General features: G+C 49.0%; 1 protein-coding gene across 1 annotated transcript; it reads left to right on the top strand.

Annotated features, from left to right (window-relative positions):
* The first annotated feature begins 880 nt into the window (after positions 1–880).
* Positions 881–23987, top strand: ABTB1 (ankyrin repeat and BTB domain containing 1). The gene is made up of 12 exons (XM_061456057.1): positions 881–1043; positions 2458–2520; positions 3587–3642; positions 4105–4249; positions 4893–5052; positions 5970–6015; positions 7439–7555; positions 11788–11903; positions 15905–16003; positions 16596–16763; positions 19597–19797; positions 22274–23987. The coding sequence occupies exons 1-12, from the start codon at positions 988–990 to the stop codon at positions 22478–22480; spliced, it is 1434 nt and encodes a 477-aa protein (XP_061312041.1). The 5' UTR covers positions 881–987; the 3' UTR covers positions 22481–23987.
* Positions 23988–24270: the final 283 nt, after the last annotated feature.

The raw sequence follows: 24270 nt of genomic DNA, 5'->3' as shown, positions 1-24270 counted from the left end.
AGCAGCTCACCCGCTCCAGCCAGTCTCCGCAGCCATGCAGGAGCACTTTTCCTTCACAGAGGGTCTGGGGCAACTCAGACAGTCAGAGACAACACCCACATCATCTGTGCTCATCATGGGAGCCTCGTGGGCTCATCCCGGCCAACAACCAGGCTCCCAGCCCTTCTTCTCACCACCCTCATTCCTGCTGGACCCAGACATCTGCAGGCCCTGCCCGCTGCTTGGGATTGCTGCCGGGGAACACTCACAAACACTTGCGTCCGGCCCTGGGAGCGACAGGGTCGTGGTTTTGTTTTCTTTGCAATAAAACACACCTCCTGGGTGGCTGAACACTGCCCCAGCCCTGTGCTTTGCTTGGGAGCTCATGTCTGCCCTATCCGTTAACACAATGTTGGCCAAGGTCCCTCGGTTCACCCATGGGCTGTGGGAAGCTGTTTTCCCTGTGGGGTGACATCCTATGTCCATGGGGTGACATCCTGGTGTGGATGCTGTCTGCTCTATCCCCATGGGGCCAGCCCAGGACCCCTCTTCCCTGCTAGGGTGGTTTATCACAACCCCCCTTCCAGAGCAGAGCCTCTATGTGTGCATGCATCCCTGTGCCACGTGTGTCCTGGAGTGGGTGCCCCCACCAGGTCCCTGCCATGTCTTCCAGAACCCACTCCCACCCCCATTCTGGACCATTCCCCCCTCAGGTATGTTGCAGAGCATCTCCTATCCTCATTCCAAAGCAGATTCCCCCTTCATCCCTTCCCCAGCGCCACGCCGTGTCCTACCCTTGGACCACGGTTGCTCCTCCAAGCCGCGTGGGGGCGCTGCGCTACCCCGTCTCTGCGCGTTGCCGCTCTGCCCCCTGCGCCGTGTTTACCTCCGCCGTCGCTTCCGCCCTGCTGCCGCCGTCGCCGCCGCTGCCCGGTGCGGTCCCGGTCCCGCGGCTCCCTTCGCCCTCCGCGTCAATGCGGCGCCGCCGCCCCGCGGCCTGCCCCGGCCATGGACACCAGCGACCTGTTCACCAGCTGCAAGAAGGGGGACGTGAGCCGCGTGCGGTGAGCAGGGCCGGGACGGGGATAGGGATAGGGAGGGGGTGTCCTGGGTCCCGGTTACCCGGCGTCCTTCCGCTGCCTTTAACCGCTGAGCTCACCGCGGGACACCGGTGTCCCGGCCCCGCCGTGTTGCGTTACGGCCTTCGGCCGGCCCGGGGACCGCGCCCGGCGCTCCCTGTCCGGTAACCGGCGGGGTCTGTGGTGCCGGTAGGTACCGGGGGGTGGGAGGGAGCGTTTATCCCGTAAAGACGCGTCCCATCCTTTATCCCGGAGGAGCTGGGCTCCCGCTGAGCCCTTGCTGTGCTCCCGGTGTGTGCTTGTGAGACTCGGGAGCGCTGCCAAAGCAGGGGGACAAGGCGACCGCACGGGTCTGAGTGAGGAGCTGAGCTGCTTGGGGTGAGGAATGTGGTCAGAGGGACCTGGAGTCTGGGATGGGGAGGATGGAGGGGGTGAAGGGTGAGAGCGATGTGGGGGTGAGTGAAAACCAAACGACTTGAGAGGGGTTGTGGAAGCCAAAAGGGACTTTACCCGTGCTTAGGAGAGGTGGGTGTTGCAGTAGTGGGGGACAGGCTGGCTTCTAGAGGTGCCTGGGAGGGAGCATTGGCAGCATTTGATACAGCCTAAATGTGCAGGACAAGGCAAGGGCAGGAGTTAAGAGCAGTCTGGAGTGGTGTTACTTGTGGCAGAAGGAGCCCAGCATTGGCCTTGTAGGCTTGGCCACTGAGTTGTAAGCATCCCGGCTGCGTGTGTTGTTGGAGGCTGAAGGTGCTGCTGAAGTGCTCAGGCTTCTTTTGTGATGGCTGCCCAGTGAGGGGTCAGCAGGAGGTGGGTTTGATTCTGCTTTTTCGTGACATCCACCACTTCAGATGGAATGGAGCTGCAGAGTGCTGCTCTTTGGGTTGAGGGTTTAACTTCAGCCATAGCTGACAGCCCCTCGAGATCCTGTCATACCTTCAGGAGTTCCTGTAAACCTCAGAGTTAGAATCATAGAATAGTTAGGGTTGGAAAGGACCTTAAGATCATCCAGTTCCAACCCCACTGCCATGGGCAGGGACACCTCACACTAAACCATGTCACCAACCTGGCCTTGAACACCGCCAGGCATAGAGCATTCACAACTTCCCTGGGCAGCCCATTCCAGTGCCTCACCACCCTAACAGTAAAGAACTTCTTCCTCATATTCAATCTAAACTTGCCCTGTTTAAGTTTTAACCCATTACCCCTTGTCCTATCACTCCAGTCCCTAATGAAGAGTCCCTCCCCAGCATCCTTATAAGCCCCCTTCAGATACTGGAAGCGTGCCCTGAGGTCTCCACGCAGTCTTCTCTTCTCCAGGCTGAGCAGCCCCAACTTACAGCTTTTGAAAGAGATGTGACTGAGTGGCTGCTTGGTAACTCTGCTCTCCCTTTACTTCCAGATACCTCCTCGAACAGCGAGATGTGGAGATCAACGTCCGTGATAAATGGGACAGCACCCCTCTGTGAGTGTCCCGCTGCAGCCCGGGCTGGGAGCAGGAGGGGAGAGAGCTCCTGGGCTCTCTCTGCAGCAGCTGCCAGCAGCACTGTTACTGAACACCCTGGGTTCTGCTTCTGGGGAGATGTGGTGACTTTCTGCTTCTTTGTTGTGTCCTTCCCTCCCCACCTGACTGGCACTTGCTGCAGTAACGCTCAGAGGGGGTGGGATGATTTTGTGACTGCATTACCTGGATTAGGCAGCCTGGTTTTGGCTTGATCAGCCTTTCCCCCCTGAAAGCCCAGGGCATTTTAAGGTGTCTTTTCAGGTGAAGGCTTTCCTTGGTAGAGTGCAAAGTAACTGTGGGGTCACGGGCTCTCTGGCAAGGCTGCGAGCACACAGTAGGTAGTGAGGAATCCCCATGCTGGAGCTGAGGAGTAGAGTGAGCTTTTTGTCTCCCTGCATACCAACTCCGAAGATACCTGTGACATATTTAGAGTATGGAATAACTTCCCAGTGTAAAGGTAGAGTAACATTTGCCTGCTGCAATGTGCATTACAGGATTCTCCTAGTTTGCAGGACAGCTTGAGGTCCTTGTGGGAGAGAAGAATGAAAGGCTGAGGTTGTGAAAGAGGAAACAAAGCTTCTAGGACTTTGAGGGGTGTACATCTCATAGCTGTACATCTTGTAGCTGTGATAGCTCTTCCCTTGCTGTCATAGCCTGCAGCGTTCACACTGACAACAGAAGGAGCAAGGAGTGGTTTTGGGAATTCAGTGGAATTGCTGAGCGCCCATGGAATGAACTCTGTTAAAACGAGGATGGATTTGGCAGCTGCTGGTGCAACAGAAGATGCTGAGCCCAGATTGGAACCTTGAGATCTCCTTGCAGGACAGCAGTGACAGGGAGTGCTCGGAACAGATCCTGCTTAGTGTCCTGCTGGGGTCTATGCTATTAGGTGGCAATTTGTCACTCCTGTGAGGAGTTATCTTCTATGAGGGATGCTCAGTTCTGAGCTCTGCGCGCTGTGGTGTGCCTGAACACTGAATTTGGCTTCTTATTGTATCGCTGATTTTCTTTCTGTTGTTGTTGTCAGGTATTACGCTTGCCTCTGTGGACATGAGGAGCTTGTACGCTATCTTCTGGCCAATGGTGAGCAGAAGCACCCTGATTATGGGTGCAATATCTCTCTCCATGGGGATTGTGTATCCCTCTAGCTGTGCCTCGTGGAAACTTCTGTTACAATGAACCATCTGATAAGTGATCTCAGGCTGCAGTGGGAGCTCTGGACACGCATTCATGGTCCCTTTTGCAGGCCATTTGCTGCTTGAATTTTGCTACAAGGACACTTTCTGTGGTGAATCGAGGCAGTGTGAACTTTCTGAAGTCACAGCTGATGTTTTGTGAGGGGGTGTTGCTGTTGGGAGTTTGCTGATGTAAGAACCGTGCTTCATCTGAGGAGCTGTCTGTGTAAAACCTTCTTGTACTCTTCCTGCAGCCTTGCTTTGTAAACAGGACTTAATGGGGAAACACAAGGGCTTTTCAACTCATTTAGTGACCATTCAGGGACTCTTGATTGAGCACTGCTGGCATGTTCCTGTGATCATTTTGCAGGAGCGAAATGTGAAGCCAACACCTTTGATGGGGAGCGTTGCCTCTATGGAGCTTTGAGTGATGCCATCCGCCGCCTGCTGAAGGAGTACAAACAGATCACAGCAAAGTGCATGAAGAGGGACTACTATGATGTCTTCCTGCAGCGGTAAGCACATGGGGCAGCTCTGTGTGCAACACATTCTGCCATCCTTCCTTAGCTCTAGAAGCAGCAATCTTGTTTTTTTCCCTTTTAAAGAAGAGGGGATGAGCATGCAAACATGAACAAAGCTTCATCTCTGATGTGGTAATAGCCAGCATTTCGTGCTTGTAACATCCTGCCTTCTGAGGGTGGATGACTTCATGTCCTCTCCTATTTGCTGTGTGGTTAAAACGTGCACACTGACAGCGCAGGGAAGTTGCATCTTGCTTTGTAGTGGGGTAGTCCTTTTTCAGAGTGTGGGCTTCTGCAGGGCTTCTTATCAGCTGCCAATTGAAAAGCAGAATTAACCTTCGGAGTTGTGTTTGGGGGCAAGTAGTTCTGCTTTGAAGTGTGCCCTCTGTGTTCTGGTGTTAACCTGAGGCAGGTTTCATTCTCCAGTCTCCCTCTTGCACTGACAAAACTGGAGTCATTGGAGGAAGTGAGAGACTCCAGTTTATGTGAGGTTCCCATCCTTGTACTGGCCTCTAACTGGGCAGAGGGAGACTGCAGTGCCAAGAAGTATGTGTTGATTCAGACCTCATTGCACCATGACCCCCACATGCTTTTACTCCGTGCTCCTTTCTCATTCCCCTCTCTGTGTTCCTCACAGGCTGCTGGAGCAGGGTTACCAGAGCGACATCGTTTTCATTGTTCATGGCAAATCCTTCTGCGCCCACCGCTGCATCCTCAGCGCTCGCAGCGCCTACTTTGCAGAGATGTTTGAGACCAAATGGAAGGGGAAGAGCATGATAGTGTTGAAGCATCCACTGGTGAGCAAGGCCCTGCTTTTTCCCCTCTCTTCTCCCCAGCTCTTCCCTTTCTTTTCCTGTCTCAGCTGGGTGAGACAAGTCAGTAGGAAGGACAGTTTGAGAGTTCACTTCCACAGTGAATAGCTCCTGGAGCTCAGAATGGCCCTAAGTCAAGGAGAAGGGCTTGTGGAAGGACTTTATGCCATAAAATAGCATCTTGCTCAGATAACAGAAGGCTGTAGACTGTGACTTCCCCTTTGTTCCCTCTGTCATGGGCTCAACCATGTCTTAATTAATGGCAGCAGCAGGTAGCTGTGACCATCTGCCAGCTGTGTCAGGACTCCTCTGTGGGATGAGTTGGGTCTGTCTGATTCCTGGGGGACAGGTGGTCTGTGGTGAAGACGCCACCTCCATAATTGGTGCTAATTGAGTCCCTTTTGTTGCCTTTGCAGCAAGAACTCAATAGGCCATAAGTGCATTTCATCCATTAATCACCAGTACTCTGGCATATGTTTCTATAGGTTCATTGTGGCTTTGCCAGACCACTTGTGACAAGCATACTTCCAGTTTCTCAGGATATTGCTTAATGTCTCTTCTTTCTCTTTGCACAAGAACACATCCTCCCTCTCAAATTAAGAAGAGAAGCTTGTGACCAGGGAAAGACTGGATTTTACGGAGGCCATATTTCAGCTGTGTCTTTGGAGTGCCTCCATTAGTCAGGTCCTGTCCCCCCGGGGCACATGGATTAGTATCATCTGGTACATTTAAAGAGCTGTGCGAGCCAGGTGGAGTGGCAGCATTAGTCACACTGGGAGCAACGAAACTTGGGTGCAGTGTGTGAGCTGCTATTTAAATGTTTCTGTTTGTATCAGGCAAGTTCAAGCTTGTTACAAAATTTCTGGGAATTCTAAAGGTAACTTTTCCTTGGTTTATTTTAGATTAATCCAGCAGCCTTTGGCTCTCTTCTGCAGTACCTATACACAGGTATGTGGCTTCCTCTCTTGTGTATGCATGTATAGCTGGTAGGGAACTGGGGGTGCCTCTGCCTTAGCAGTGAGTGGCCCAGGCTTGCAGGCAGCAGTGTTTGAGTGTCAGAGTCACCAGCATCCTCTCTGCTGGCACAAGGGGAGGATGTGAGTAATCCCCAGCTCTTACACGGCGTTTGTACCTTTTGCCAGTTGTTTTACTGCCAATAACATAACTGCAGTCAATTAAAACAAAATCAGCTTAGGTTGTGGTTGGATGGGTGTGAGAATGTATTGACTTAAGGAAGGTAAATCTTTCATCTGGGATAGCAATCCCTTGAGGTGGTGAAAAGCCAGCTGCCCATGCAGGACATTGAGTCTGGCAGACTGAGCAGTGTGTGCTGAACACTTTGGCTGCTTTCTAATATTTCTTCTGAGCAGAAGTTGATCCTAAGCCTTCAATGAAAATGCCAGTGTTGCATTGCAGGCATGCTAAGTGCCGAACTCTTTCAGGCCAGGAGGTGGTGCCAGAAAATAACTTTCTCTTCAAGGTTCTCCTTCCCCAGTCCAGTGTTCTCAGAAATGTTCCTTGCCACGTTTTCAGTGATGGTAAAACATTCTGGGATGGCAGCTTGCGAGCATAAAGTCTGCTGTTACCCGTGCCAGGTAACAGCAGCCATGCATGCTGCTGTTGTGCTGTTAGTTTTAATCTTCTGAGGGAATTAAATGTCGTCTGCATAAAGCCTGATCAGTCTTTGAATGAATGAAATTCAAGGCTATGAAATGAAATTGAAATGAAGGCTTGAAATGAAATTTCAAGGAGAAAGTTGGGGCTATTCAGCCTGGAGAAGAGAAGCTGCATGGAGACCTCAGGGCAGCCTTCCAGTATTAGAAGGGGGCTATAGGGATGCTGGGGAGGGACTCTTCATTAGGGACTGTAGTGATAGGACAAGGGGTAACGGGTTCAAACTTAAACAGGAAGTTTAGATTGGCTATGAGGAGGAAGTTCTTTACTGTAAGGGTGATGAGGCACTGGAATGGGTTGCCCAGGGAGGTTGTGAATGCTCCATCCCTGGCAGTGTTCAAGGCCAGGTTGGACAGAGCCTTGGGTGACATGGTTTGGTGTGAGGTGTCCCTGCTCGTGTCAGGGGGGCTGGAACTGGATGATCTTAAGGTCCTTTCCAGCCCTAACTATTCTGTGATTCTGTGAAATTCAAGGCCTCTTGAATGACGCTGGAAAGTGGGAATGTGAATTAAACTGAGATTCATCAGAGTGGTGGGGTACCAGGTCTTAGCTTCTTGGGCTGAGCTGTAACTGGATGCTGGAAAGTGAGGCAGTGTCTCCAAGTGCTCGATTTCTGTGCCATCAGGTCTTCAGTCTTTAATCTTTGCCATCTTTACACTCAAGTGATGTGTTTAAAGAGCTGGTTTCTTCTTGGCAGGGCGTCTTGACATCGATGTAGAGTATGTAAATGACTGCAAGAGGTTAGCTAAGCAGTGCCGGCTGCAGGACCTCATAGATGATTTGGAGACCAAATGCAAAAAAGTCTATGAATTTGGTAAGCATTTTACTGTCTGTTTCCTCTGCTGTGCTCATGATGCCCTTCTGGGGACCAAGAGCAAAGTGTGACAATGCCCTTGGGGCTTCCAGAGAATGATCCTGTTGTGGCATTCCCATGTTTACATGCTGGTTTTGAGTCCTGGCTCTCTGTAGGGCAGCTGTAGTGGTTTCTGACACATGCATGTTTATTGTGTATAGTGAATGTTTTCATTACAGCAGAGCAGCCATAGCAGCAGGGCTTTGCTGTGCTTGCCAGCCATTCAGTGGAGCGCTGTGGGATGTATTGGGAAGTGCCTTTCAGCAGAGAGCTTGTTTAAATCCCTGGGGAGATGAAGTATGTACAGTTTCAAGTCCTGGTCTGCATTTATTTGACCCGTAACCAAAGTAAAATGTTTGATAATTGGCTCAAAATGAATGCAGAGAAAAATAGACCACTTTGAAATACAGGAGTATTTCTGAAAGCACATGTGTGTTTATAACACGTGTATGAGCCAAACCTTAAATGACACAATTCTCTATTTAAGGGCTTTTAGTTATCCAAAGAGCTTATGATCTAATCATGACATCAGCTTATTGCATGAAGACCAGCAGTTGGAGTTTATCATCCATCTCCGTAGTTCAAAACAGCCCCAGCAGGGCAAGGCAGTATTAGTCAGTAGAAATAATCATCTGGTAACAAAACCTCCAGGCTGAAAACATGTGACTCTCATTTCATGCTGAGTTAACTTCTTTACTTCAGTCAAGTTAATTTAGGCTTGAGAAGAGAGTCTGGTCTGTAGCTTGATACAACAGGTAAAGGTGTAGCTATTCCACTTTTCCCATCTGAACTGTGAGTTTTGATAATTCAGCCTCCTGAAGTTGCAAAGCTTAACAAATAGAGACAGTACTTATGGCTTAAGAAATTCCTAATCTGCAAATCACTTGGAAGATACTATCATGTGTATGTCTCCCCTTAGGAATGTTCGGTGGTGTACAGGCTACCACTGTACAGCTGTTTCATGTAGACCAGAGTGCGAGTCCCAATGAGAGCTGCATCCTGAGTCTTTCCTCAGACATGTAAACACAAATGTAAATGTGCATCTGAAGAGATTAGAAATGCATTTCTTTGTTTCTTGCTATAAATAGTGTAAGATACCGGTTTGTGTATTAAATAAATGGTGGACAAGGGGAGTGGTGGTAAATACCATCAATAGGAAACAAAAGTTACTCAGACAATCGGGTAACAAACTTATCTTGTGGCATCTTTTGATATCAGAGAAATGCAGTGAGATGCTGGAGTTATTTCCCTCCCCTTTTTTTCCCTTTGTATCTTTTTTCCCTAGGATGTAGCTGAGGCCCTGGAGGCACCCATTGCACCTTAATACATCAAGTTAAAACCTCATATTAGATTGTGGGAGAAAAATAAGGTGGACAGCTTGCTAGCTGTCTGAAGCCATCGTGTAGTGTGTCATTGGGTAGTTAAGCATCATAAAGTCCAGTGGTTAAACTTGTGAACTGCAAAAAGCTGACTTCTTGGCAGGGTTTAACAGTAGCAAATGGTGAAGGAGCATTTCAGGCTGGGAGTTTCAGATATAAGCTCTCCTCAGGAATGTAATAGACTTCCTGGATGGCACTGGACAAATAGTGCAATTTCTGTGTTATTTGGAGCAAAGAGTTGTTTGTCATTTCTGAGGCCTAACAGAAAACACAATCAATGGGTGGGGTAAAGCACTGATGGAAATACTAGGCTTGACTTTCATTTATGACAGGTTGGAGTCAGTTGAATAGACAGAACTGCTGAGAGGTCTGTTAAGAGTTTAACACGTTTCTCTCATCAGATCTCATGTGGAAGGGAGGAAAACTTGTTTCTCCAGGAAGTAATACGTATAACAGTTCCAGAAGTTAAAAACTGGGAGAGATCTTAGGTCACATCGTGGCTGGCACTTGACAAAACACTGCTTTTCCTTCTAGTGCAGTAGGAATCTCTGCTTGTTCAAGTGCTCTCTGTGCCATAGACATTTGATTCAGGTCTGCAGAGCACGGTCGTGTCTTGCATCTGCATTACAAACTTGAAACGTGCCTAATAAACCAACATGAGCTCAAGCCCGTGCAGCTCCAGTGGATAACTGCAGCCTCTGCAATCTCATTATCTAGAGTTAATCAGCATTTCAGAAGCACTTAGGATCTTGCCATGCACAGAGAGTAGTTCAGGAAACCCTGATGAGTATGACCCAGTGCCTTCTGTTGCACCTGAGATGGACTTCAGTGTGAGGGCTTGCATATTGCCCTTTGCATTTATATAGTGCTGTAACAAGAAACTATTGTGGCGTTTGGAAGAGCTCAGGCAGGGTTTGTCCAGATTCAACCATAGTGCTTCCTTCAGAGGTATTTGCAAACAATTTGCAACCTGAAGGTTGGGATACCAAATGCTGTGCTCTTGAACCCAAGAGCTGCAATGTCTCCTGGGAGATTTGCTTCTCAGACAAATCACTGTTCTTTCATGTCACTGTGTAAGTGCTTTGTAGATCCCAACAACTCTTTCCCTTTGCTGCTGGGTCCGTTAGTGCTTTCAGAGCCTGGCTGCTTTGGTGACTGTTACAATAGGTGCTACACAGATAGCAATGATTGTCTCTGCCATAAGGAATTTCTGGTTGCACAGGGAGAAATCTCTCATGCTGGTCTGGAAGTGGACAGGGCTCACACACTAGTGTTGTTTGTGTGAGTGCCAGGTCTCCCCTTGGCTTACCCTGGAAGTCCCGAGTCTGAAAGTAGCATTCAGTGCTAATGGAGCAGCCCGTCTCCTTGCTGGTGTAGCTCTATGTGTAGCAGTGATGTGCCTGCCTGTCTTGTATTGGTATCCTTCCCTTCCCAGTATCTCCCTAGGATATCCGGCCTGTTTGGGGTTCAGTGGTGACATCTCTGCAGGGTGCAGTGGGGACACGGAAGAGGGGGTGGAGAACTCCTGTGGCACATTGTGGCCCTGTTTCGCCCACGGCGCAGCAGAGTCATCTGATGGAGCTCACGTAACACTGAGCAGAAAGGCAGAATGAGGTCTCCAAGTGGCGTGATTCACGTGCCAGGGGTTTGAAAGCAGCGAGTCGTGCCTGTCAAACTCCTCTGAGTGCTTCTGTGTGGGGCTGCTTAACTCTTGCTCTTGAGAATTAGCTCTGAGTGGCTCCCAACAGCATCTCAAGGCTTCATCACCGCAACATTGCATTTTCCAGTGGTGCTCCACATTCTTTCACACGCTTCCCTATATGCCAGGGACTCCTGAATGTCTTGCATGCTTCTGTCGTCACCCCAGAGCCTGTTGAGCTGAAACAGACCTGAGGTGGTGGGCTGCAGGAGGGATGTGGCCAGAAGAGGACAAGCTGGGAGTGCTTTGGCCTGCTGCTCATTTGATGTTAGTGGAGTTGGCTTCAATGAGCTCCACAGCAACTTTGATCATTTCAGCCTGGAGAAGGGAAGGCTGCTTGGAGACCTCATAGCAGCCTTCCAGTATCTGAAGGGGGCCTACAGGGATGCTGGGGAGGGACCCTTCATTAGGGACTGTAGTGACAGGACAAGGGATAATGGGTTCAAACTTAAACAGGGGAAGTTTAGATTGGATATAAGGAAGAAATTCATTACTGTAGGGGTGGTGAGGCACTGGAATGGGTTGCCCAGGGAGGTTGTGAATGCTCTATGCCTGGTGGTGTTCAAGGCCAGGTTGGACAGAGCCTTGGGTGACATGGTTTAGTGTGAGGTGTCCTTGCCCATGGCAGGGGGTTGGAACTGGATGATCTTAAGGTCCTTTCCAACCCTAACTGTTCTATGATTCTACAGTGAGACAAGAAAAGTATGATTTTGTGTTTTACTTCTCTTTTATTAGGCTGTTAAATTGTGTAGGCTGGTAGGGCAAGAGAGGAAGACACACTAGGTCTGAAAAAAAGCAATTGAAGTTGCTCTCTGTGTGGTTTATTTCATCTCTTTGGTGGTAGTGATGCTTCTTTAATGTTGGCAGAGAGCATGGACTCAGGAGTGCAGGTGGTTTGGGGGTCTTTGTGCTTTTTTTGCGGGTAGAGAGGAGAAGACAGACTTGGGTGCACAGAACTCGGTACCTAACAAAGGATAAACGGCGTGTGTTTTGCAGTGAAGCTCAAGAGCAATGATACTGATGTTTTCCTGGAGGGTCTTTTCTCTAAACGGGAGAGAATGTTTGCAGAGGAATTCAGGCATCTCTGCTCTGTTTTGTTTTTCTGCTTCTTCCAGTCTCTTCCAAGCCAGGGACCTGTGTGAAAGTGCTGACGATTGAGCCCACAGGTAACTGCCGGCTGCAGGAAGATCTGGCTCTTCTAGCAGACTGCGCCCTGCCAGCCAAACTGCGGGTAGGGACCACTTCTACTGTTTCTGGTCTCTGTGGGACTGCGATACGTGTTCACCCCTGTTCAGTTCTCCCCCTTTGAGCTTAGTGCTTGCCTGTTTGCTGGCGCTCCAACTGCCGAAAGCCTTTTGTTGCTTGGAAATGCTGTAACAGTGTTTTAATGAGATGGTCAGTGCTAGTCCTTTTCCTTGGATTTTTCCCCCAGGAGGCATCTTGGTAAGCAAACCCCTTGCCATGTGGTTGGTGGGGATTTCCCCATTGATGGCAGTGGGACAGAGAGTTGCCCACAGCTGGTTTTGCCTTCTCTACCATTCAGCTTGAGTATCAGAAACATTTAATCAGCAGGCGTTGGTACCTGAAGGAACGTGTAGATGGCAGATGGCTTGCTGGGCTTGCTTGCTAGGAGCTGACAGCAGCAGTTGAGAAGTGCTTCCAAACCCTGACAGTATTGCCAGCAGAAATGTGAGTCCCTCTGTAGCAAATTTAACTTCACTGGCAATAGATTTGCTTTCCATAGCTGCCTTTTGTTGACCCTTAGGAAGAGCCCCCAGACCACAGGTTGATGATCACTGTGTTAAAATGCTGTCAGTAGTTTTAGTGGGCTCATATATGTGGATCTTTGCTCCCAGTTGCAGGAGAACAGGACAAATATGGGTAGCCTTCCTTCTCCCTTCATCTCTTGTTTTCTGTGATATCAGCAGATTTTCTTTGCCCTTATGTGTGTCCTTTGTTTCCTCTTTCTCATACCAGCTACTGAGTTTAATAACATGAACTCATTTTAGGTGGCTGCTGTGCCCAGAGGTTGTATGACTGAGTGATGTAGCAAAGTTTATTGCCTTCTGCTTTTTGTCCTCTGCTGAATCGACCTGCCTCGTGCAGTGTGTCTATGTGCGTGGATAAGGTTTCCTACCTGTAATAAGCCAGCATGTTTTGTGCTTGGCAGATATATTTCCCTGAGTACTGAGCACTTAGAGAGGCAGTTTTAATCCATCAAGTTTCCATCTACCAATGCAGAAATCTTTCCTACATAATCTGCCTCCCCCAAATAACTGCATTTATTTGTGGCTTTCAGTATGAATGCCTCTGAGCTGTGGTTTTCTGGCTATGTTCATAGATGAGAATGAAGGCAGTTACAGCAGCATGAGGCTTGTTAGGGCTGCAAAGGTAAGGAGGACAGGGGCACATAGTGATGTGCTGTGCACATCAATGTTCATAGCGATGTGCTATGCACAAACATGGGTGATTTGCTTAAACCTGATAAACTCTAAAAAATTCCAGTTTTTCTCTCTCTAGGTCTTTTTATTGTTGTTATCATCTTACAAAGAATAGATGAACAAAGCTCTTAATCCTGCTGCTATTTATAGCTCGTCCTAATGCTTGTAAATTGTTCAGTTCTGTGAATTAGGCTCTTTGTTCTGGAGCAGAGGAATCGCACATCCTCACTCTAACAGGGGCTGGTGCCATCCAAAGTATGGAACCTGACATATCAGGGATAACTGAGTAGGCATGTACAAACATCCCTGCTCTCGAGGAAACAAAGCAGGCATTCAGCTTTGGATAAAAGCCAGCATTTCCAGAATTTGGCAAGAGACATTCTGTGCTGTTCCTGTCATGGAATGCCACAATACATGAAATGGGATGTATGCACCTTTCTGTTTCACTGTCAACAAGTAATCTGTGTGTCTTTGATACTTGAGTGATGCAGAAAACTCTATACATCCCAATTTCATGGGATGAAAACAATCATTAACGTTGGATATTCAATCACAGCGCATCATTCAAGTGAGAGCTCTCTGTTCTTTGAACTCTTAAACATGTTTAGCATCTTGGTATCTTCTTTCTCATTCCTGTTTATACTTCAAAGCCCTTTCTCTTGCAGTGTTTGTTTTTAACAGGGTGGTGCTTGTCTCTGCTTTGTTTTAAACCAGTAATGACCAGAGTTTCTCTGCCCACAACAGCTGCTGCTTTGGTTTGTTGCAATGCAATTTAGCAGTGACAGATTTAAGTCAAACACCACCAAAAGCCAGGCAACTGTCAGAACCCATCTGGCTTCCCACTGCCTGGCTATCTTGTGTCTGCCAGGTGACCTCTGAGTTAGTGACTCCAGGGCTTCCAGAACATGAAGCTCTTGGCACATCCTTCCCTCATAGCTGGATTTTCATTGCCATTTAACTGAAATCTTATTTTCCAAACCAAGAGGAAATCAGACTTAAAAGGATCAGAGTTTGCCGTGAAATCCTCTTCTCTCCATCTCTATTGGCTTTGGTGGGGCTGCAAAGAAATGTGACTCATTTGTCACTTCTGGGGCAAAGCTAAATCCTGTCACGCACAGAAAGAACAGGCTGAAGCAGGTAGATGGGTTCCCTCCTGTCTTTGTGCTGTGCTTTGCTTTGCCCATTTGGCAGAGGCAGATTAACTGAACCATTTCCAGCACTCTTCCATTTGTTAATATGATCCAGTTCACTTGCATGTGGTTAGGGGCTGGTGATCTGCTCTCGCATCACTCAGCCCAGTATTTTGTGTTGTAATTTATTTACAGCTTTCTTGCTGAGATCATCTGGCCAAGATACAAATTGCTGTCACTGATTAGGTTTGTGTGCTTTTGCCTCCAGCAACGTTTCCATTTAAGTGCTAATAGTAAATTGGTAGCAGCACAGGCTTTGTCCTCCACATGTGATGACTGGAGCATCCTGTGGATGTTCAAGCAGTCTTATGCTATAGAGAATACTTCTGTATGGTGAATGAGTTGTGGATGTGTTTGCACCTCACAGGCTTGACTGTGTTGTGCTTCCTGGGCAACATACTTGGCTTTGGTAGCTGTGCTTTGGTATGCTGAGGAGGTTGTCTGAAAGGGGGAGAGAGGAATGAGCCGGTTTTCTGTAGGGAGACCCTGAAAGGGAGACAAAATCCCTCAAGCATAATGGGAGGAGAGTAGAAGAAGTAGAGACTTTAAAGGGGAATAAAAGGGAACATTCTGCAAAGCCACTTCATGCCGGATAGGGGAGACAAAGACATGAACCTGCTTTTGTAGCAGGAATTGGAAATGACCTTGTAAACCTGAGCATCAGAGCGGGGGCCAGGCGAGGCTGGAAGCAGGAAGTTGAGCCTGAAGGAGTTTGTAATTCAGGAGACAGGCAGGTGTGTTGCGAATGGTGCTTAGGTTGGAAAACTGTTCTTCATGGTCAGCCATGGGGTTTTGGGGTGTAACTTTCCTGGATGAGAGACAGAGGTAATAAACAGCTCAGCTCAGGGGCACGTGTTTGGAGAACAGGAACCAGGGAAACTTTTGTTCCCAGGGACTGCCTTGCTTGCATAACTGTGAATAGAAACTTTCACATTGAATTATCCTGCACATAGGATAAGGTGGAAGTGCAAATCTTTGGAAGTGTCACTTTAAAACAGTATAAGGCCAACAGAGCTATTTTTTTGTTAGCATGTGGGACTGGGAGGAGGTGTGTTGGTGTTAAAATCATTTCTCCAGGGTATTAATACTGCAGCAACATCGTCTTTGGCTGCAAATCAGATCAGAAACTGAAAATGTGCTTTAGAAACGTTGGATTCTTCAAGTGAGGCAGTAATGGGAGTCAACCCATTTGAAACTGGTCTGTACACCTATGGAATCCATACGTTACACATCTACCTGTCCATCTGCACAGTAAAGGGCTAGTGCTAAGCTGTAGTATGGTTATGGTACCCACCACATGAAGTAACCATGTGGAGGCAACTTTTACCTGCCTTTTTATGTGACACAGGAATGCTTTCCAGGCAGGGGGGTATGGAGGGTCAGGGGCTTCCCATGGATAAGGGAGGCAGCTGTAACTTGTACCAGGAATATCTCCATCAGCAGTGCAAGGATTTCACACTGAAATCAGTGTTCAGAGCAGCTCTGTGCTGAGGGATCGGATGAATGGTTGCTTCTGGGAAGACCAAGAAGTCCAAATGTGGGCCCTGAGTGTGTTTAAATCATTAGTGTTAAAGGTCAGCTCTTCTGTTCTCTCTTCCTAGGTTGGTTTTGGGGAGCTGCCATTCGACAGCACTGACAACTTCGACAGTTGTCCCGACGTGTGCTTCCGGGTGGCAGATTACAACTTCTTGTGCCATAAGGTATGTCCTTGCGCTGTCCTTCATTCTCCTGCCTTTTGCTGGGAGCCCACTCTACCCATCTCCTGCTCATCCAGTGCTGGATGCACTCTGCAGAAGCAGCATTGCCTCATCTCCTGGAAAACCCAAAGTCTTATTGCAGCTGGGAACTGTATTTAAAGCATTGAACAGAACAGCAAAGCCTGCCTTTCTTGCAGAGGCGAGGAGATAAGTTTATGGATTCAGCTGCAGTGTTCACAGCTGCAAAATCTCCTGCTGCTGGCTTGAGAGTTCAATGTCTGGAGAAGGGAATGTTTGATATGCAAGTAAATAGCAATAAGAATGGCTTTTGAGATCTAAGCTCAACTCAGACTGCTGCCATAAAGCCACGTGCCTCGCTAATCTCTTCAGTTAACAAATTGGTTCTGGGGGTAGGCATGGATAGAAATGAGGTGTGGAAAAACGTTGGAGATTCAGCTTCAAAGTGTAGAGAGAATCTAAGTTACAGAGTCTGAACTTCCAGAATCCCTCTTTGCTGCTGTGGCAGCTGGTTGGCAGTGCTCTCTGGTTTGGTGCAGTGAAAATGATGGTGTGTTGGTCTTTCTTCCCTCTGCAGGCATTTTTCTGTGGTCGCAGTGATTATTTCAAAGCCCTTCTTGAAGATCATTTCAGTGAGAGTGAGGAGCTGCAGACACAGCCCAGCATCCCTGTGGTGACTCTGCACAGCATCTCAGAGGACATCTTCATCCGGGTCCTCTACTACATCTACAGTGATGATACAGAGGTGAGGCCAGTCATGGAGCCTCCCCTCCTGTGCTGGTTCATTCTGGAGCTGGTCACAGCAGCGTGTTCCTACAGCATTAGGTGTGGGGTGTGTTGTTTCCTGAATCCATTGCCTTACTCTGCTGTCTCACTTCTGTCTCAGGGACTTGTTGTTAGCCAGGCAAGGATGCAGTTTATGTGCATCACATTCCTGAAGCAAATCCCTAGGCTTTCATCCCATAGAAAAGATTTGGAAATTAGGTTGCACATTGCCTGTTGGCGTGATAAATGCAGGGCTTTGCAGGTAACCCCTTGGGCTCTGTGGAAGGATGAGGTGCTGCTGCCAGTAGATGGCAGATTGAACCCATTTGGAGATGCAGAAAGGTTGAGAGATTCTGCTTCTTTACTCTTGGCATCATTGCCCACTTTTCCATTTGTAGCAAGTCATTATTTTCACTGTTGTTTGTTGCTGGGGTGGGCAAAGGCTCCACTGGGAGACCACTGCCTTGCTGTGCTCAGTATCACAAGCAGTAATGTCCCTAACCCGCCTAGTTTTCAGCCTAATGGAAGGTGCAGCAAATCTCAGCTTCCCGCTTTGGGTTTGCGGCTTTCATCAGGTCCAGCTCCAAGATGCCAGAACATGTTCTGGCATTAGGGCAGTGATAGAGACACTTCACCTCCCAGTGTCACAGCTCCCAAGCAGTGTCTGTGCTCTGGGTTAGGTGCCACAGACAGGCAGAGCACACAGCTGTGACCTTGTTTCTGTTGGTCTGTTCACCTCTGGGTAGCAGCAGGGAATGTGTGGTTGGGAGAGGTATATTTAGCAGGCAGCAAGGGCAGGATTGCCATAGGTATGCCAGGGAGCAGATGCTTCACTTCTCTGCACTTTCCTCAGCCACAGGCTGAAAGGGCAGGCAGGGAGGGAAAGCAGCCTGTTGGGTTGTGAAGATCCCCCTGACCTTGTGACTGCGCTGCAGCTTCACCCTGTTCCCTTGCAGCTCTCCAGTCTGCCTGCCCTCCTTGTGATGGCTCAAGGAAAGGGATGGCTGCTTGGAAAGCATCCTTCCTAAGGGGTGCCTCAGCTGAGTGTGAAAGTTGAAAGGATCTTGCCCATATGCTCCCTATGCAGACTGGTGCATAGCTTGGATTTCAAACTGAGCAGCCAAGATAGAACTTCTGCAGAGAGTTCATCTGTCATGGAAACTACCGGGAAAAATAGTCAGGGAAACAGGAATGGAGCTCAAGTTCCACACTTGTATGTGGAGTGTTCTCCCTGCTCTGGGTTTGTCCAGCCGAGTATCAGCACTCCCAGTTCCATATTCCTTTTTCCAAGGGATTTTCATGTCTCTCCTATGTAACAGGGACAGAGTTTGCAGTTGGAGGGAGCAGTGTGTGCAGAGGACAGAAATGGTTCTAGGCAGAAAGAGAAGTTTCTGGTCAGAATACTTGTGGGCTCAAGGGGAGCTTCTGGTTGATCAAGCAGCTGGGAGCTGCTGCCATCAGTGCTGCTGACTCAAACCCCTCCAGCTCGTGAGGATCCTGGAGCTTATGAAAGGACAAAGCAGCACTTGATTGATAACCCCAAGAGCTTTGTCACACAACTGTGGCTCTACAGCCGTCATGGCATGCTTCCCTTGCATCGTGCATCCTTCTGCACAGCTGAGCATTTGCTGTGGGGAGACTCTCCAAACATCTGTGAACAGCTGTAGGGGAAGAAGCAATCAGCCTTGTGCAGTTGTCAGTGAGCAACCACATGTGTAGCTCTGGGCAGCAGTGGGTTTGCTGCTGAGCAGTTATCAGGATGGTGGATCACACTGCAGGAGAGTTACCATTCCTTCAACCAGACCAGCCTGGCTTCGTCTCTAAATACAAGGGATGGATCTCACCTTCTCCACAGCCAGGGTACACTGCATCCTGCAGATTCCCTGTTAAAAGGGTTGTGGGTATCTGTGCTCTTTGCAACTCCCATTAGCAAGAGCAGAACTGTGCAGAGAGAGGCTCTAGTTCCAGGTTAGTGACGCAGATGGTTGACTAAAATAGGATTTGCCCAGCCAGGGGGAAGAGTGAAGCTGGAGGTGGTGTCTCCAATGTTCTCTACAGCATTTTTTTATCCTCAGATCAGTTGCAAGGAACAAAAGTACCCAAGAGGGAAATGGGAGGGTGGTTCTTTAGCTCAAGAGCTTGAAAATGTTAAAGGCTATTCCCAGCAGTGTAAGCTTGAGCATCTGGTGCATGAATTTAGTTCCATTTGAATGCCTGTTAAAGCTCCAATAGTATTTGACGTGCAGATCTGTTCCTTACCTCCTTGGGCCTCTCCTGTAGTTTATTTGGGGTGCAGTTTTCTGTCCTTGGATATATCCCCATGCCGTGGAGGTTGTGCTGGCTGTTAGCAGAGCCAGCTGGAGGAATACAGCAGTACAGAATGAGAGGAGAAGTCCCAGCAGGGACAAGGTGCTCTGTTCTGTCAGGCTGCTCCATTTGTCCCTTTGAAGAGCTCTTAGTACCTCTGGTAAAAGCTACTTCCTTCCACTGCTACAGAGCATGCTTTAGCAGCCAGCTTTCAGGTGCACTTCAGTGTGTCAGCATCGCTTTGTGCTTCACTAGAGGGGTCAGCTGCAGCATGGCAAAGGTCTTGCTTCGTGCTGAGCGAGCTGCCTCGGCAGCATTTTAAACTCCTCTGTGGTAACTGAGTAGAAGACCTAAACCTGAAAGACTGAGCTCCTGTCCCTTATAGTGCTGTTAACACTTGTCCAGTGATGGGCAAACCCCACTTTAGGGCATCTCTGCTAAAATACAGGAGCTCATCAGAGACAAGCGTTCAGGACTGGGTGGTAAATCTCCTCTTTCCATTCCAGCTGTCCCCGGACAACGCCTATGATGTGCTGTGTGTGGCAGACATGTACCTGCTGCCCGGGCTCAAGCGCCTGTGTGGCAGGACTTTGGCTCAGATCCTGGATGAGGACAACGTTGTGAGCATCTGGAGGATTGCAAAGCTGTTCCAGCTCACCCGGCTGGAGGACCAGTGCACGGAGTACATGGCAAAGATCATCGAGAAGGTATTGCAAACAACCCCCACTGCACTTGGCACGCGTGCCCGTAAATCTAACAGCACACTTAACATTTTCACATAGCTACAACAGATTTAGTGGTTGTACTTTGCTCTCTAATAAGTGGTTTAATGTGCTTCCTGAAAAAGAGCAGTGTTTCAGTAGCAAAGCAGATGGTGAGTTAGGACAGAGGATGAGGAGCACGGCAGTATCTGATGTCCCTGCAGTAAACCTAATGCTGATGACAGCCCCATCTCTGGACAGTGCCTTTCACTGAGCCTTCAGCCACTGTGCCCAGAGCAGCAACGGTGTTGCCTGAATACACCAGCTACAGCCTGGGGGACCAAACGGGGTGTGCAGGGTTGCTGTGTGCAGGAAATGGTTTTGGGGGTTTGCTGGGGGCAGTTCCTCCTGGCATCATGCTATGGGAAGGAGAAGTTGATGTGATCTCCACTCTCCTCCAGGAGGACAAATCGAACAGTAAGGGTTTCCACGGGTGAAATTTGGCTGTTGAACAGCCAGAAGGAATGCATCTAACACTGAAGCTTTCCTTATGCCCCTCCATGTAAGTGTTACCCCAGGTGGTTATAGCTTGAAGTTCTAGACTTATGGAGAAAGTTGCCATACTAAGCCCAGCCCACTTTATCCCAGTGCACACCACTCCAGCCCACTTTATCTCAGTTCAGACGCTTTACCCCAGTTCAGTTCAGACCAGCCCACTTTAGCTCTGTCCAGCCCATTCCAGCTCACCCCAGCCCGTTTAGCCCAGCGCAGCCAACTTCAGCACAGTCCATTCCAGTTTAGCCCAGCCCACTTTAGCCCAATTCAGCCCAGTTTAGCCCTGTCCAGATCAATTTAGCCCAGCTCACTTTAGCCCAGTTCAGACCAGCACAGCCCAGTTTAGCCCAGCCCAGCCTAACCCAGTTCAGCTCAATTCAGACCTGTCCAGACCAATTTAGCACAGTTCAGCAGATTTTAGCCCAATTCAGACCAGTCCAGCACAGCTTAGCTCTGTTGAGCCCAGTTTAGCCCACTTCAGCCCAGCACAGCCGTTTACCCACTTCAGCCCAGTTTAGCACAGCACAGTTTAGACCAGTTCAGCCTAGTTTAGCCCAATTCACATCTGTCCAGACACTGTTAAGCCCAATTTAGCCCAGCCCAGTTCAGCCCACTTTAGCCCTTCCCAGCCCAACGTAGCACAGTTTAGGCCAGCCCACTTTAGCCCAGTCCAGCCTATCCCAGCCCAATTTAACCCAGTTCAGCCCAGTTTACAGCCCAGCCCAATTTAACCCAATTCAGCCCAGTTTACAGCCCAGCCCAGCCCAATTTAACCCAGTTCAGCCCAGTTTACAGCCCAGCCCACTCCAGCTCAGCCCAGCCAAGTTTAGCCCAATTAAGCCAGGTTTAGCATATTTCAGTATAGACTAGAAACCATGGGATGTTTTTATCCTGAGACAGGTCTTTATAAATTGCATGTACAGTTCACCTGGGAATGTGACATTCACCTGCAGCTTGAAAGGTGTGAAATTCTTTTTGGCCTGTGAAAACAGCAAAGGAAATGATTCTGGGGCTGGTTTGTGTTCAGCAAAGGGATGACAGACACATCAGCATACACCCGGATTCTGGCTTCTGAAAAAGGGATTTGGTTTGAAAGCTGATGGATATCCCAAGGTGGGGCTGTGCTTCTGTGTTGCACTGACTTCCCTTGCCTGAGTGGGAGCCCTTGGACCCCGCTTTGGCAGTGTGCCTTCCTAAGGGTGTTGGTACAAATGGAGCTGCCCCAGCTGTTCAGGCAGCAGCAGCTGCCAGCACCTTGTGGAGATGCATTGATGATGGCTACAGAGAGAGATTTGGCAGCATGTAAAGCACAGAGCAGGGCTCAGCAACAGTTCAGTGGCGTAGACGGAAGCTGCCTCTCACCCTTCCGCACACCACATGCTCCTGGGGAACTGGGTGCAAAATCATTCCTGGGTGCCCTGATTCTGTCAGGTTGGGTGCAGAACAGAGCAGCTGCCTTGCTGTGATCTGCTGGTGGTGCTGGTGCTGAGAGCCATGGTGGGCATAGAGTCATTGGTGGCTCCTGGTTCCAAACTGGGCACAAGCATCTGCTGTCTTGCCTGTGGGAGACATCCCAAAGTGTCTGGCAGCATCTCCTGGTTCCTGTTAGGGAACATTGTGTATAATCCTGTTCCTCAGTACCAAAACTATGGATGCCTAGTTAGAGAGTTTTACAGTGTGCTGTTGGAGGTACAGATTGCTCATGGTTGTGACCATTTATTCTTGAAGTATTATTACTTCCTTAAGTTTAATGGCAGGATGCATCTCCAAGCAGCATCCATAGGAGACATAGGAAGATTTGGGTCTCCATGTGCCTTTAGCATTCCCTTTTCTTCTGTGGGATCCCTCAACAGTGGCTGAGCCCATTACCCCAACCCTCTGCATCCCTTTACCTGTCTTCTGTTCTTCTCTTGTCCACCTCACCCAGCTGGTGGAGTCAGAGGAGTTTGTGGCTGCTGTGAAGGAGAATGCGGAGGCTGTGGAGGAGCGGCAGGAGACGGACTCCATTCCTCTGGTCGATGACATCCGCTTCCACATCACCAGCAATGTGCAGACCTACAGTGCCATCGAGGAAGCCAACCAGAAACTTGAAGCTCTGGAAAACCTCCTGGCCAGTATAGGGCTTGAGTGCTGATGTGTGCAAACCCTGCCTGTCACTGTGGCCTGCGGAGGCCCTGCTGGGTTGGCTCAGAGTGTGAGAGCATCTCTCAGTGTCCCTCTTCCCCCTCTGTGTCCTCCTTCCCATCCACTTTCAGGCATGGTTTCTTTTTAATTTATTATACCTGGACATGTGCATGTCTGCTTTGTGTTTGGTTTGGGTTTTTGTTTTCCCCTTCAGAAGTAGCTCCAGAAGCTCAACCCGTATCAGTAGCTGCTCCTACTGAAGGGAGAGCTCCCCTTCTTTCCTTCCTAAAGGGGAAGGAAACACCTTCTTGGGAACAGCACTTCTCCCTTTCTTTTTGTACATGGTGGTAGAGCAAAACTGCTTCTGCTCAGGGTGGTGGCATGGAGAGGGCTCTGCATTTGCTGTGATTTGTGGAATGTACTCCATGTCCATCCCTGAGCTCAGTGTGGCTTTGACAGGACCACCAAAGAGCCCAGTGCAACTTGAACTGATAAAGACATCTCGGTAAACTTGAGGAGGGCAAGGGCTATTGAAAATGCTTTTATGTGAAATCCCATGTATTGTGGTGAAGGCAGGACTGGTTTTGTGCTCAGTGAGTGTCAGGCTCATGAAAGCCTGCTGCAAAAACCGACAGCTTAACCCAGCTGGTTCAGTTCTCCTGCGTTGCTCCTCCCTATGTGGCTGAAGATGACACTGAACATAAGCAGGATGTTTAGTTTATCACATCCCCTCCACTCCTCCTGCATAAATCCCTCATCAGGCATCTTAGCATTGGCTTTGCACAGCAGTGGTGGTGACAGCCCTGCACAAGGCTTGCACACCAGCGGCCAGAATGTGGCCTTTGCCTTCTACTTGCACTGAATGATCTGCAGAAACGGGATTACCAAGGAATGTGCTAATGCTGCTCTCTGCAGATGCCTCAGCTGCTCAAGCAAATGGACATTGGTAGTGGGCAAAGCAGGAGGAAGGCAGCGGTGCTGGGAAGCATTTTCCATATGGCTGCTCCTGAGTAATCCCATTCCCATGTGGAGCACGTGGGAGGAAAGGTCAGGGTGGCCTTTGCTTTGCCTCCCATAGCACAGCTCCATGTGTGCTGCAGGCAGGAGCCCCGTCTGCCTGCGTGCACTTAATGGTCACATCTGTGAGGCCCCTCACATTGTCCAATTACTTGGGATCCCTTTAACCACCCCCCCAGTCCCTCTTGGCAAAGCAGGGCTACCAAGGCATGCTCAGCAGATGGGCAGCATGCAGGCACACTGTAATGAAAACGAGCCTGGTCAACCCTCTGATTTGAATCCACTTTGTTCTCGCTGCAGATAACTTGGTCACAAGATAAAAACCTTCTGATTTTTCCTTCTCTGGCCGATGTCCTTTCTGTGTTCTCTTGCCTCTGCCCTTTTATTCACTGCTTCTCACTTGCTGAATTAAGAAGATTGTAAAATTTACCAGAGCAACATTATATTTAAGGGAAATGTGTAAGCATGTGTGCAGCAATAAAATAGTCTATTTCACTATATCTGTTCTGCTGTGGCCTCTCTGTTACCAACTGACAGCATCCACATGGCTTCACTTCCAGGTCTCATTGGGCTCCTTTGGTGCGTTTTCCCACACCCGGGCTGCAGAGCTGGGATTCCAGCAGAGAGGAAAGCGTGGCTCTGCTCTCCTCCTGGTGACCTGCTGTGCAGTGCTGCCAGAACATGGCTGTAATACACCCGTGTGTTTTTCCTGGCTCCTTTCCCCTAGGATTGCTCCATTCCGTGCTAGGGAGGTGATGTTGCTCTTGGAAGTGGCTCTGGGGA

The sequence above is a fragment of the Pezoporus flaviventris genome, unplaced genomic scaffold, assembly GCF_033815535.1.
Source record: "Pezoporus flaviventris isolate CSIRO_AGI_PZ_B2104156 unplaced genomic scaffold, CSIRO_AGI_Pfla_v1 ptg000021l, whole genome shotgun sequence".
Classification (NCBI taxonomy): domain Eukaryota; kingdom Metazoa; phylum Chordata; class Aves; order Psittaciformes; family Psittacidae; genus Pezoporus; species Pezoporus flaviventris.
The sequence above is the reverse complement of the archived record's forward strand: the minus strand, read 5'-3'. Positions and strand labels throughout refer to the sequence as shown.

Coding starts and splice junctions, on each gene's coding strand:
- ABTB1 (XM_061456057.1), top strand. CDS start 988: ATGGACACCAGCGACCTGTTCACCAGCTGCAAGAAGGGGGACGTGAGC. Junction 4,250..4,892: donor TATGATGTCTTCCTGCAGCG/GTAAGCACATGG, acceptor TGTTCCTCACAG/GCTGCTGGAGCAGGGTTACC. Junction 6,016..7,438: donor TCTGCAGTACCTATACACAG/GTATGTGGCTTC, acceptor TCTTCTTGGCAG/GGCGTCTTGACATCGATGTA.